The sequence below is a fragment of the Chrysemys picta genome, chromosome 3 (genome assembly GCF_011386835.1).
Source record: "Chrysemys picta bellii isolate R12L10 chromosome 3, ASM1138683v2, whole genome shotgun sequence".
NCBI lineage: Eukaryota > Metazoa > Chordata > Testudines > Emydidae > Chrysemys > Chrysemys picta.
The window spans coordinates 111843477-111858080 of NC_088793.1; the positions used below are offsets into that span (position 1 = coordinate 111843477).

The 14604-nt window shown below is 40.3% G+C and overlaps 1 protein-coding gene across 5 annotated transcripts in view; it reads left to right on the forward strand.

Annotated features, from left to right (window-relative positions):
* Positions 1-277: 277 nt before the first annotated feature.
* SASH1 (SAM and SH3 domain containing 1) overlaps positions 278-14604 on the forward strand; it is an 817652-nt gene continuing 803325 nt past the window's right edge. For 4 of the 5 annotated variants that reach the window (XM_008177281.4, XM_065590318.1, XM_005280431.5 and 1 more), the window contains exon 1: positions 278-1682. In XM_008177281.4, the coding sequence (XP_008175503.2) occupies positions 1203-1682 (480 nt within the window). In that variant the 5' untranslated portion in view covers positions 278-1202. The remainder of the gene's footprint in view (positions 1683-14604) is intronic. The other variant, XM_065590323.1, reaches the window with a different exon arrangement.

Consider the following 14604-nt stretch of genomic DNA (forward strand, 5'->3'; position numbering starts at 1 on the left):
TCTGCTCCCCTTGCTTCGGAGAGCTCCGGGCTGGGGAGGGAGACAAGCCCGAAGGGCGGTATCCGAGGAGCCCAGCGGGTGTCTCTCACACACACCGGGAAAACAAAACCCGTTAGAAACAAGAAGACAGCGGGGTGAGGCGAGTAACCTGCTGCAGCTCAACTCATCCACCGCGAAGACAAATTGTAGCGGCCGCCGCTCGTGAATGCACCGGGCTGGCGGGCCGCCTTCGCCACCCAAACAAACCCTCAGCAGCGCCGCGTGCGGCTCCCTCGCCGACTCCTGCCTTTCTGGCGCCCGGCGACCTCGCCTCCTCCGCGGCTCCCCAAGCCACCCGGCGTCACAGTGCCATCCCAGGCACGAGAAAGTTGGGAGTGGAGTGAGCGTGGGGGCTGAAGAAGAGACTCCCCCTCCCCAGGACTGCGCGGGGAAGGTGGGATTAAAGGCGGAAAAGGAGGAGAGGGAGGGTGGAAAACTGTTGAATTTCTGGGTTTGCGCTAGCGACGCGTCTTGGTCATCCTCGCAGAGGTGAAGGAGAAGCGGGGAAAGTAACTCGGGGAAGTGACCGGGATTATTTTTTAATCCGAGAGGAGTCTTTTGAAAAAGAAAAGCAACAATTTGCACGCCCTGAAGAGCGAGCTAGTGGGAAGCCTTGCACAGACACATGCTGCTGGGCGAGCGGGCAGGATCGTACTCTTCCTCAAGTCAACAGGGTACTTACTACGTTTAAAAAAAAAGCACATAGTAAACAGAGACGCGTCATGCAACAGAAAAGAAGATGGGGATGAAGGAAAAAGGAAACTAAAATCAGGAGGAGGCGGAGAAAACACAGTGACAGCAAATTACTTCCAACAGAGAGTGTATGTCTGCCGTGACCCGGGATTTTAGGGGGTGCGCCCTTACGAATCACCCCTTTCTCCAACCCAAGTCTCTCTTCTCCACTGACACAGGCTCCTCTGCTTGGTTGTAGGAGAGACGAAGGAATAAGAGGATTCGTTCAGCAGTGCCTGCGATTTGCGGCTGCTGCTTCTTTGGAGATTTGTTTTGTTCCTGGGGGATGTTGGTTTCCAGACCTTGACTTGTGCATGTTGCTCTTTTAATTTGATCGCAGATTTTGGTCTGCTGGTTGCTTGTTTTGCAAGAGAAGGAAAGGGGAGCCTGGCTTCGGTGTTAAAAGTTGCAGTTATTATTTTGCAGCTAACATGTGCACCAACATAGTCTATGAGTGGCTGAAGACCCTGCAGCTTTCCCAGTACGCGGAGTCCTTCGTAGATAATGGCTATGATGACCTGGAGGTTTGCAAGCAAATAGGGGACCCAGACCTGGATGCCATTGGGGTGTTGGTGCCCCACCACAGGCGCCGAATTCTTGAAGCAGTGATGAGGTTGAAAGAGGAGGATGAGACCGCTGCTGGTCTCTATTTCACCTTGGAGCCTCAGCAGCAGCAGGGCTCGCCCTCTCCCTCCCCAGAGATCTACACTAGCCACCTGGTGGAGCAGTATGAGGCTAAGGCTTGGAGGGAGCCTAGCCCTCGCCATCGTCAGGGGACCCCCAGGAGCCAGAAACTTGGGCCCCGCAACAGGGAGCTGGTGATTTACCCAAAACTGAAACTGAAAATCATGATTAGGGATAAACTCATTCGGGATGGGATCAACCTGAGCAAGCCCCCTTACTCCAACAAGGTAAGGGAATCCTGTATCTTTCCCTTCTCCCTACCCCTTGCATCAGTAATTCGTCTCAGCTTGGGTGCATCGGGGTCAGGAGTCCTAAACTGTTGTAGGAGCTAAACGTATTCCCCGTATTTAGGCAGTGGAATTAGAGAGTTAGGTGCCAATATTGATTAACTCTGTTTGGATCCAGGTACCAAATCTGCTTGAGTTACCTTCGTTTGTAGTTGGGATTTCTGGGCACAATAAGAGTGGATAAACCTGTTCACTGCCTAAATACAAGAACTTAAAGCAGTGGGGCCAAAAATTGGCTGGTTCTAGCAGGATCCAAATGCTTAATTTAGGTTTCTGTGGTGCTGTTGTGGTGGGATGTATTGAGATCTTGGTTTAGTTTATTTATTTATTCTCTGTGGTAAAAGTGGCTAGACTAGTTCTCTAGTAAAGTTTGGGGCTTGAGTTCAAAAATAGGCATAATCCAGTTTTATCCTCTATTTTCCCAACCATTATATATGGGAATTATAGGGATCATCCATATTGGTGAAGGTAATTTTTTGGTGTCTGTTTCTGTTGGTTAATATTTTATGAAACGCCGTGTAAGGATGCTAGAAAATAATTCCTTCTGTTAACTTTCTTGCTAACTAGAGAGTGGTATGATTATTCATCAACCATTCCAGGAGTAATTTAGTCTGTGCACAGGGGGCTAACTCTATTTGAAAGGATAGAAAAGTACGGGTCTTGGAAAAGTACATTCCAATTTGGTGAAATCGCATTCTGTGAAAACTGTGGCTGTAACCCACTCAAGTTCCTTGAAAAAGTTAAAATATTAAAGGAAGGTGAGTTGGCAGATATAAATTACTTGGATTGCATAAAGCCTTTGATAGTCTGTACTGAAAATATGATAAGAAAAATAAATACTCATGTAGTTAAGTGAAAGGTCATTCCATTGTTTTCTTTCACTGAACCAGTATTTTAATCTAAGTGTTGTGATGTATGTTTACTTCACAGTTAAGAGAAAGGTCAGTGGTGAGTGCCTCGGGGAATGTATTTGGACCAGTGCTAGTAAATATCTTATTTAATGATTTCGGTTCTGATTTTCAGAAATACTGAGCACTTGCAATTCACATTTACTTCTGTTAGAGTTGTGGGTGCTCAGTGCCTCTGAAAAGCCTTTATTGGAAAAAAAACCTGGCAGCTAGTTGTTGAAGCTTGCTGAAGAGTCTAAATTGGTTTGGTTAGTGAAAGCTATTAAGGATTGTGAAAAGCAACAGAGGGTCCTGTAGCACCTTTAAGACTAACAGAAGTATTGGGAGCATAAGCTTTCGTGGGTAAGCTCTCTATGAATGTAACTGCCACTGGGGCATTGGACATTAGGATGCTAAGTGAGACTCAACTATGGTAAGTGTAGGCTAATGCACACGATTAAAAATAATCTAAACTTCTCATATACATTGATGGACTCTGAGCTTGTGGTATTCTGTGGGTGGAAAAGACTTCACAGATGTCAAAGATAGCTCAATGAAGATGTTTGGCAAGTATGCAGCAGAACCAGTTAAAAAGCGAACAGGATGTCTAGTGAAGTGAGGCTCTTACCCACGAAAGCTTATGCTCCCAATACATCTGTTAGTCTTAAAGGTGCCACAGGACCCTCTGTTGCTTTTTTTTACAGATTCAGACTAACACGGCTACCCCTCTGATAGGATGTCTTATTACATTTAAAAAGGAGTAGAAAATGTAATACTATATCTAACAGTATACACCCTCATGTGGAGAACTGTGTCAAGACTGGGTCACCTCATACTAAAATTTAGTTGAAATTGAAAGGCTCCAACTCAACTTCCTTTAATATTTTAACTTTTTCAAGGAACTTGAGCAGGTTACAGCCACAGTTTTCACGGTGATCAGAGATGTGTCACAATTTACAGATGAATGGAGATAGCTAAAACTAGACTGGAAAGAAGAGTTACTGGAAAGGAAACTTGGTATTCTGAAGTGTAAAAGGATGACTTTATGACCATTAAGTTGCAGTTATACATGCTAAGACTGAAAGGATCTTAAGCTTCAGGACTTAAATTGATCACTTGCTGGGGTCTGGAAGGAAGGCCTCTCCTTGTTTTTCCCATGTATAGTATTGAACAGTTGGCTAGCTCTATTGTGGTGTTGGCTTATTTTTATTCACCTTCTTCTGAAACATCAGGTATTGGCCGCTCCTTGAGGCAGCATATCAAATTTGATGGACCAATGGTATGATCTGACATGGCAAAGCCTATATGAATTCTTGTATCGTGTGTAAATACATCATCTTCTGAAAACTTATTAACTGTGATTTGGGATGAGAGTGATTTTTCTCTCATAAATTATGATTTGCCTGACTCTTCTTGTTTTCTAAACTGCCATCAAAGGTCGGTCTCTCTCTCTCTCTCTCTCTCTCTCTCTCTCTTTTTCTTAATCCTTCACTTGAATCTAGAACTTTTAAATAGTTGTCACAGAAAGTGTCACTGGAGCTGCATGCTATCCATTTCCGTGATTATATTTGATCTTTACGAGCAGACAACATTTTCCCAATGTTCTATCTTCATATTATGTGGCCCATTTCTTACAAATAGAGCTTTTACTATATCTGTGTTGTTGGAACATTAAAATACTAAGATACTAACACACACACAGCATCAAGGAAGTTCAAATCAATGGTTGCTGTTTCTTCTTTCATTCGCTCTTTATTTATGTGTGATGGGGTGCAGGTTAACTACTTGAGACCAAACCCTGCTCACCTTGTGCAAGTAGTATCATTGACTTTAATGGGAATACTTGTATAGTTGTATGATTAAATTGGTAGGGTTTTAGCCTCAAATGCAACATACTGAAGTATAAAGTGGTAGGTGATGAACAGAATGACAGCCTTAAGTTTAAATTTCCTAGATTTACGTCAGCTTGTCTCCCAACTTATTTACTCTTGGATGATATTTTTAGACTAGGAAAAGCCTCTTGGTTTTATAAATCCTCTTCATGAACCAGTTCATATCATATAATGTTAAAAGAAAGTATAGCATTGGCATGATTTAAGTGTATGTTGTTCAACATGTTCCAAGTGTCATCCATTAATACAATCAGTCTTCACTATTCCCTTTGAGCCATTTGAAAAAAATCACGTTGTGGTGTATTACTCTGAACAACACCCATTGAATATCAGAAAATAATATGCTGCATCATACCTAATGTGGAAAATGGACTACTTATGACAGTAATTTTTTTTGGAAGTTTATTACTTTAGAAGAAGAAAATCTGATGTGCCTTTAGTAAAATTTGTGCTATATTTTTTGTAGATGATATATACAGTCTGCATTTCAGAAGAAATTGCAAGGATCATCTTCTAAGCTAAGCATACATTTTGCTGAATGAGTAATAAAACACAACTTTTCAAGGTTTACTGCTTATTTATTGCACATATTCATCAAAAGGTGTGCCAATCTATGAGTAAATATGACCTGGTGGGTAGGGCACTGGCCTTCAGACAATTTGAAGTCTCTTCACAGCTCTTCCATTGTTCTGCTATGTGACATTGTGCGAGTCACTTCCTCTTGGTTTACCCAATTGTAAATGGAGGATAAAATATACTTACCTTTCCTAAGTGTTTTGTCATCTGTGGGTGAAAAATGCTATATAAGAATATATTTATATTTTGGATTTCTATTTGTTTCCTGAGAATACCTACTGCCTCCATTAAAAATGTTTTAGGAGGACCAAACATCAAATTTTATGCAGGCTGTTTTATAGGATTTTATTTTTAAATGTCTCTGGGAACTGGAAACACTACCACCACCTCTAGTTTGTGTCCTTTAGCTTTTTTAGTGAACTGTGGACTTGGAAGACCCAAATTGAATATATATCTTATATGGCAATGTAGAGATGAGGGACTGTAAAGCCATCACTTGTGATGTTTTTGTGTTTCAGGTGAAGTATGTATCTGCACATCAGTAGAGATAAAGAATCTGGATGGTATTTCTTTTGAATCTGAACAAACAAAATTAGCCTCAAATTAAAAGTAGCAGTCATGACTACTTGACATAATTTAATATGACTTGCTTTAAGAAGAGTGAATTTTGAATTCAAGCCATCTGCCTAGGGTGATTTCAGACATGCAGGTCTATCACTAACCATATTGTGGATTTACATGGGAGTTAGAGCAAGGAAGCACTTTTTCTAATTATTTCTTTATTTTTCAGAGATAAACTAACTGAGGAAAACTTCATAGAAGTAAAATTTTTGCTCTTGCTAATAATGCTCTTGAATTTTGAAGGCTACCTATTTTATTTTCAAGTCCCCTGTATCTGACTGATCACGTTCAGAAGTCACAAGTATCAGTGAGATTCTTAAAGAGGTGGTGGATTTCTAGTTTACAGCTGGGGCCCAATCCTGCAGCTACTTATACATGGAAACCTCACTGAGATCAATGGGGGTTTCCATGTATGGAGTAGCTGCCAAGTAGGGCAGTTGATTTGTGTGAAAACATGTCACTGATTTAAAAAAAAAAATCTGAGAAATCTTTCTCTTCACAGAATTCACAACTGCAGTTTTTAATTATTTTTGTTTTGATTGATGAGGGAATTACATGTGATACAAAGCAACTATTGGGAGATGGCTCTAATAGTGAAAAGGAGCCCTAATGAATTGAAGCCCTGGAATCCATTACAGATTCATGAAATGAAGCTTGTTACTGACTTAACTTGCCTACCTTACAGGACTCAAAAAACCAGAAGCAGGCTCTGCAAGGAATCTGCCTTATGAAAGACAGGAAGGAAAAGTACAAAGTCCTTTTTTGAGGAGATGAAGGGGAGACTAATATCTTCTCTGGGGAGAGGGAAGAGTGCTAGCAACAACTAAATGAGATTAAATAAAGAAGATAGGACCTTTGCTTCATTAAACGCTTTTGGTGATATCAGTGCAAACCAGACTATTTCAACACTGTGTTTTGAGGAGTAGATTCATAGATTCTAGGACTGGAAGGGACCTCGAGAGGTCATCGAGTCCAGTCCCCTGCCCTCATGGCAGGACCAAATACTCTAGACCATCCCTTATAGACATGTATCTAACCTACTCTTAAATATCTCCAGAGATGGAGATTCCACAACCTCCCTAGGCAGTGTATTCCAGTGTTTAACCATCCTGACAGTTAGGAACTTTTTCCTAATGTCCAACCTAAACCTCCCTTGCTGCAGTTTAAGCCCATTGCTTCTTGTTCTATCCTTAGAGCCTAAGGTGAACAAGTTTTCTCCCTCCTCCTTATGACACCCTTTTAGATACCTGAAAACTGCTATCATGTCCCCTCTCAGTTTTCTCTTTTCCAAACTAAACAAACCGAATTCTTTCAGCCTTCCATCGTAGGTCATGTTCTCAAGACCTTTAATCATTCTTGTTGCTCTTCTCTGGACCCGCTCCAATTTCTCCACATCTTTCTTGAAATGCGGTGCCCAGAACTGGACACAATACTCCAGTTGAGGCCTAACCAGTGCAGAGTAGAGCGGAAGAATGACTTCTCGTGTCTTGCTTACAACACACCTGTTAATGCATCCCAGAATCACGTTTGCTTTTTTTGCAACAGCATCACACTGTTGACTCATATTTTGCTTGTGGTCAACTATAACCCCTAGATCCCTTTCTGCCGTACTCCTTCCTAGACAGTCTCTTCCCATTCTGTATGTGTGAAACTGATTGTTCCTTCCTACGTGGAGCACTTTGCATTTGTCTTTGTTAAACTTAATCCTGTTTACCTCAGACCATTTCTCCAATTTGTCCAGATCATTTTGAATTATGACCCTGTCCTCCAAAGCAGTTGCAATCCCTCCCAGTTTGGTATCACTGCAAACTTAATAAGCGTACTTTCTATGCCAATATCTAAGTCGTTAGTGAAGATATTGAACAGAGCCGATCCCAAAACAGACCCCTGTGGAACCCCACTTGTTATGCCTTTCTAGCAGGATTGGGAACCATTAACAACAACTCTCTGAGTACGGTTATTCAGCCAGTTATGCACCCACTTTATAGTAGCCCCATCTAAATTGTATTTGCCTAGTTTATCGATAAGAATATCATGCGAGACCGTATCAAATGCCTTACTAAAGTCTAGGTATACCACATCCACATCCACCTTATCCACAAGACTCGTTATCCTATTAAAGAAAGCTATCAGATTGGTTTGACACGATTTGTTCTTTACAAAGTAGTAGTGCTAGAGCGGATTTGTTAGCCTATATCTAATCTCCTAGAGTTTGTGAACAATTCTGTTTAATGGCTACTAAAATGTTACTTTGGTATGGGACAGGGGAGTCACCACTTTGTCAATATAAAGACAAGTGGGGACATATCTGTGGAACACGTCAAGAGCAATTAAGTATTCTATTTATCTTTTATATAGTCTAAGTGACATCTAATAGTATAGTGAAATTTCATTACTGCTTCTAATTGAAATGAATGACCTGACCTGTTCTTGAGGAACTTTATTCAATTTTTCTTCCACTGAGAATTGCAAATACATAAAAAAAGAAATTCTTTAAAACATACATACATTATTAAAAAATAATCCAAGCAATTAAGATGATTTGCTTAGCAGCAATAAACTTGTACTGATGTAGATTTCAATATTTATTAGAGTTCTCCTAAAACCATGTACTGTGACATAGGCCTATGACCTCATCTTGATTCACAATATTATTCCTGAATGTGATTATCAGCATGCTTGGAAGTGTATACTAAAAATAATATAACATTTGAGGTCATAACATTGGGAGTGCATACAAATGTTCAAAATCAATAAACTAGATTCAAATGAGCATCTACGCAGACATCTACCCACATTTCCCACTGAAGTTTAAGATCTATGCTAATAATACTCAACTCTTCAATTATGCTATCCTATAATTAGAATTGTGAGTTAATCACTGTGATATTAGTTTCAATATGTTTAAGTCCTTGGTATTATAGAATATTTTTAGATATATAATATCTAAGAGGTAAGGTTACTAACTATACACCTTTAAATTAAACTACTGTACTGGGTCCAGAAACTGAAAATTTGGTCAATGCTTTATAAAGAAGCAAATGCAATATTGTGCTTTGCAGAAGTGGGAACACTCACCCATGCTAGATTTAAACATGAATCTTCCTCTAAAGATCTGGTTGCTTTGGAATACCTGTATCAACTATGAGTAGTGGAATGTTCTGAAATATACCTTAGGGAAAGCTGCCCATTGACAAATGTAGTAGTGCATTAAGTAGTAACAATGTTTTCATGGCAATAAATTAACAAAGCTGTAGGGAATGTTTATGAAATGAAAAGAAACCTCTGAACTTCCCTTTGACTTCTTGTTCACGCCAAGTGTGTGTAAGAATGTCAAATATATCACCTCACATGTATGGTATTAGATTCAGAACCATAATTCATAAAATTACAGCAAACATACTGGAAAAATGTTGACTTCCGCATCCTCCTAAAGCATAAAGGTAACAAGTTACAGTATATGAGTATGTAGTACACCTCTACCCCGATATAACGCAACCCGATATAACACGAATTTGGATAGAACATGGTAAAGCAGTGCTCCGGGGGGGCGGGGCTGTGCACTCCAGTGTATCAAAGCAAGTTCGATATAACGTGGTTTCATCTGTAATGCGGTAAGATTTTTTGGCTCCTGAGGACAGCGTTATATCGAGGTAGAGGTGTACTATGCTGTACTTGAATTTAGCCTCTTTCTCAATATTGATCAGCATAATCAGGCCTTTAGTATCCTTTGAAAGTGTTTAACATGCGGTAAAACTTAATGGCTCTGATTATTCTATCTGCTTCAGGGGCGGGGACCTGGATAGGGTACATCAAGGTTGGATGGGGCATGAAAGAGAGGAAGTACTAATTCTGCAACATGCTGCCTCCTTTACTTCAATCCTGTGGTAGTCCCAGTCCCCGTAGTACATCCATAGTGGGCTCTCTGAAGCAGGAGAGGAAGAGAAAAGACATATGGGTAGTTCTATATTATATGGCATCATCCCCCACTTCCCTATGTCCCAGGGGTTTACCAAGTTTTTTAAAAAAATGCTAATCCCATCAGTGGGAAAGAATGGAGGGTATGGAAGTAGTGTGGAGACACTGAGGGTGAAATCCTGGCTCTATTGGAGTCAATGGGAGTTTTGCCATTGATTTCAATGGAGCCAGGAATTTACTCTGACTCCATATGTGTCTGAATCCCATGACATGTACATATTTAGGGGATACAAATCTGCTGCCTGTTCTGTGAGAGGAGGTGTGGTGCAAATCTCTGTATCTGATAAAATAATTCATAGGAGTAGTCCTCACAACTATCACAGTATTCAAGCCCTAATGAATTCAACAAAAATTCATCCTTTGGGTATCCATCAACATCCAGTCCTTAGGAGCACTGACAGTCTCAGGGCATAGTAATCATGTCTCCTTTATGGAGAACTGTTAGACAGCCCCATTGGCATCAATACATAAGTTCACCAGATTTTGCATATTGGTCATCCAATCTTAGCTAATGCCATTTCCTTTCTTTTGGCAGAAATCTCTCCAGATCTTCGTGCCTAGGGGAAGATAGAGAAGCTATTTATATAAAATGTATCTTGTTTTGGATTTTCCCATTTAAAGGGTGAACCCGCTTCCCATCCTGGAGCCACACTGCTATGAAAATCCTATTGTAATGGATCTGAGGAGCTTAGTACAAAAGAGTAGGAAAAATTATCTGTATTTACCTGAAATTTTCCTTTTTATTACTAAAAAAAATTTAAAAAAAATTGTGGAGAAAAATGGATCATCCAGAGTAGAGATGGAAATTGCCATTCAAGGGTTTGGATTTGTTGTTGGTAGTTGGAATTTACTAAGACATTGTTGTGCTTTTTTCTCAAAATATATTTAACACACGATGTTATTTAGAAGAGTAGATTTGAATTATTTTGGCAGTGCAAGTTATCTCATTTAGAGGGAACTTCAAGAGGCAAGTAATTTCCCTGCTGCCAGTGACTGACAATTCTGCCCCCAGAAGTAAGCTGGCAAGTACCCACTATAATGGATCTGTGAATCTTAGTACTTGAAGAAGGAAAATGTTCAGATAGGCACAGATAAATTTTTCCTATTTCTCTCTCCTGAGAGTTTTTTCTTCCACGTGTAGGAGAATTTAGGACATTAGTATTACTACTATCATATATAGACTGAAAAAATTAAAGAGGAAAGCTTCCATTAAACAATTTGTGATTTAACAATTATAAAGCTTTAACTTTTAGAATCTCAACTTATACTATTATTAAATAATTGCCCACACCCCCATTGTCTGACATCCCCTCTATAATTTCATGCAACTGTGACAAATGCTTAAAAATAAACCATCTTATCCATTAAAACTATACAAAAATGTATGTAGGAACTGAAGGAAATTACAGGCTCAGTTCTAATCTGAGGCATATCCACATGCATCACTGCACTACTTGAAATGTGCAGTGGGAGATTGTTCAGTAGACAGGAATATCATTTATCACACATTAGAAATGAATATGTAATATCCCTTACATAAGATTTACTTACTGTTTTGAAAGCCCTACTATATCTAGGGAGAATGGAGTGAGCTAAGAATAGATTGGTAGCTTTAACTTTTGAAATTCTTTGTGTTGTCAGTTTAAATTAGACCCTTTACTCTGTTTTTAACATTGCTATCTGGGTCAATTTCTTTGTCTAGGATAATATGACATTTTACACTGATACACTTATCTTGACAAATGTGGTGTACTATATACTCTGCAGGGATCTCCATTTATTAAAGTAGTGTGGCAGCATGATGTTTAGCATTGCCATGTTATTTTAAAAACTGCTCTGCAATGGGAAGTGGTGCATGGGCAAGTCATCCCCAGTACTGCCACTCTGCTGGTGTGCAAGCTGAACTAACCTGAAGTAATGCGGATGGTGAAGGTTTTTAATACAGTATATTAACGTTACCTGTAGACACTAAAAGGTTTGTATTATTATTCAAATAAATTGCAGATTTCTCTCTGGTATCTCGTTTGCGAATCCTCCACTCTTGACAGTTTCAAGTGGGAATTGGGGGCAGTAGAAACTGTCAGCTGAGTAGTTAGGACTGTTCCTCTGATGCTCATTCTGAAAATAGTCAAAATTACAGATGATTAAAACACACAACAAACACCAGTCCATCAAATGCCAACGAATGTGTTTTCTTCCTTATCCTGTCGGACTCTAGACTCTGTCTCTGACAGGCTATCAATGTTCCAAGGATGGGGGACTCTCAACTGAGTCCTGCTGCCAGATTTGGAGGGCCAATTTCAATGGGTTTGAGACAAGAAGTCCATGGGAGTTTTTCCAGTGATTTCACTGGGAACCAAGGTTTGCTCTGGAGCATTCAAACTCGTATCTAATAACAAGCGTATCCCAACCAACTGTAGCTGCTGTGGTGGGGCACAAGGAGAGAAATGAGATGATGATGATAACCGCAGCAACAAAAAAACCACTGCCAACCAACTCTGAAAGGTCTGAAACCCATAAACAACACCACCTCGAGTTGAACCAAGAAGAAAAGACAATAGCAATGTAGAGTCTTGACCATATTTCACATGTTCACACCAGGGTGGATTGATTTAAATCAAAGTCATATAAATAATTGATTTAAATCATGATTAAAATCAGCAAGCAGCAAACTGTGATTTAAATAATTGATTAATTGTTTTGCATTTTTACCTTTTAGTTATTTTCCTAAAGAAAAGTTGATTTTCATTGGTTGATAACCATGAAACTTGTTGATTTGCAAGTAAATATAGCCTTTATACTAAACTTGGTACTTCTTTTTGCTAGCCAGAAGGATGCACTTTATCTATACCATGTGTGACGGGTTGGATCACAGAAACCCCCTTGGGAGCTGCCACCCGATGTGCCAAGACTACTTCTGCTCCTGTTTTCCCTGCCAGCTCAGGACTCCAGCACCCTGTCTTGCTGAGCCAGACACTCCCGTCTGGCTCCAGACACAGACCCAGGGTCTGAATCACTTGTCCCAAAGCTGCAAGTTTACCCGAAAACAGCTCACAGTAGCGCGCTTGTCTTTAGCACTCAGATGCCCGACTCCCAATGGGGTCTAAACCCAGATAAATCCGTTTTACCCTGTATAAAGCTTATACAGGGCAAACTCATAAATTGTTCGCCCTCTATAACACTGATAGAGAGATATGCACAGTTGTTTGCTCCCCCAGGTATTAATACATACTCTGAGTGAGGGTCCTGGTACTGTGACGGGTTGGATCACAGAAACCCCCTTGGGAGCTGCCACCCGATGTGCAAAGACTACCCCTGCTTCTGTTTTCCCTGCCAGCTCAGGACTCCAGCACCCTGTCTTGCTGAGCCAGCCACTCCTGTTTGGCTCCAGACACAGACCCAGGGTCTGAATCACTTGTCCCAAAGCTGCAAGTTTACCTGAAAACAGCTCGCAGTAATGCGCTTGTCTTTAGCACTCAGATGCCCAACTCCCAATGGGGTCTAAACCCAAATAAATCCGTTTTGCCCTGCATAAAGCTTATGCAGGGCAAACTCATAAATTGTTCGCCCTCTATAACACTGATAGAGAGATATGCACAGTTGTTTGCTCCCCCAGGTATTAATACATACTCTGAGTGAATTACTAAATAGAAAGTGATTTTATTAAATACAGACAGTAGGATTTAAGTGATTCAAGGTAATAACAGACAGAGCAAAGTAAGTCACCAAGCAAAATAAAATAAAATGCGCAAATCTATGCCTAATCAAACTAAATACAGATAATCTCACCCTCAGAGATGTTTCAGTAAGTTTTTCTCAGACTGGACACCTTCCAGGCCTGGGCACAATTCTTTCCCCTGGTACAGCTCTTGTTGCAGCTCAGGTGGTAGCTAGGGGATTCTTCATGATGGCTTCTCTCACTCTCTCTTCTTTTCCCCCCTTTATATATCTTTTGCATAAAGCGGGAACTCTTTGTCTCTCTGGGTTTCCACCCCCCCTCACTGGAAAAGCACCAGGTTAAAGATGGATTCCAGTTCAGGTGACATGATCACATGTCACTGCAAGACTTCATTACTCACTTGCCAGCACACACACATACAGGAAGACTCACAGGTAAATACAGCCATCTGCAGACAATGGGAGTCATCAAGATTCCAAACCATCATTAATGGTCCACACTTTACACAATTACAATAGGCCCTCAGAGTTACATTTTATATTTCTAGTTTTAGATACAAAAGTGGTACATTTATACAAATCAGATGATCATACTCAGTAGATTATAAGCTTTGTAATGATACCTTACAAGAGACCTTTTGCATGAAGCATATCCCAGTTACGTTACATTCACTTATTACCGTATTTTCTCTAAAACTATCTCAGTTACATTATATTGACTTATTATCAAGTTTTTATAAAACCATATAGACTGCACAACGTCACACCATGTACAGGAATTTAAATTTCACTGCTTCTGGAGGACCATGTTCTGTGCTCCTGCCATGGCCCCAGGCTGGAGGAGCTGTCAGCTCCCCACATAGCCCCGGAAGCCTGAGGAGCATGTTTTTCCGGACACGATCTTGGGGCCCGAGGAGCTGTCAGGAGGAGTTCTGTGCCTCTGCCAATTATTGGGGGGGGAGGGAGGGCCTGCCCTTTCTTGCCCTCCCTTGTGCATACCTCTGATCGATACACATTTATTTCAGCTATTGTATAGCTTAAATTTTTGCTAGATTAATTTTTCACTTATTGGATAGAAATTCAAATTCAATTAAAATGCACAAAAGTAGGAATTTTTTTATTAAATAAAACTACCTTAGATGTACTGGATATATAAGAAAGAAGTTTATCAAACCATGTTTTGCATTGAAAGCAAACTAATTTACTAAACAAAGTAGTTGTTAGTGAACT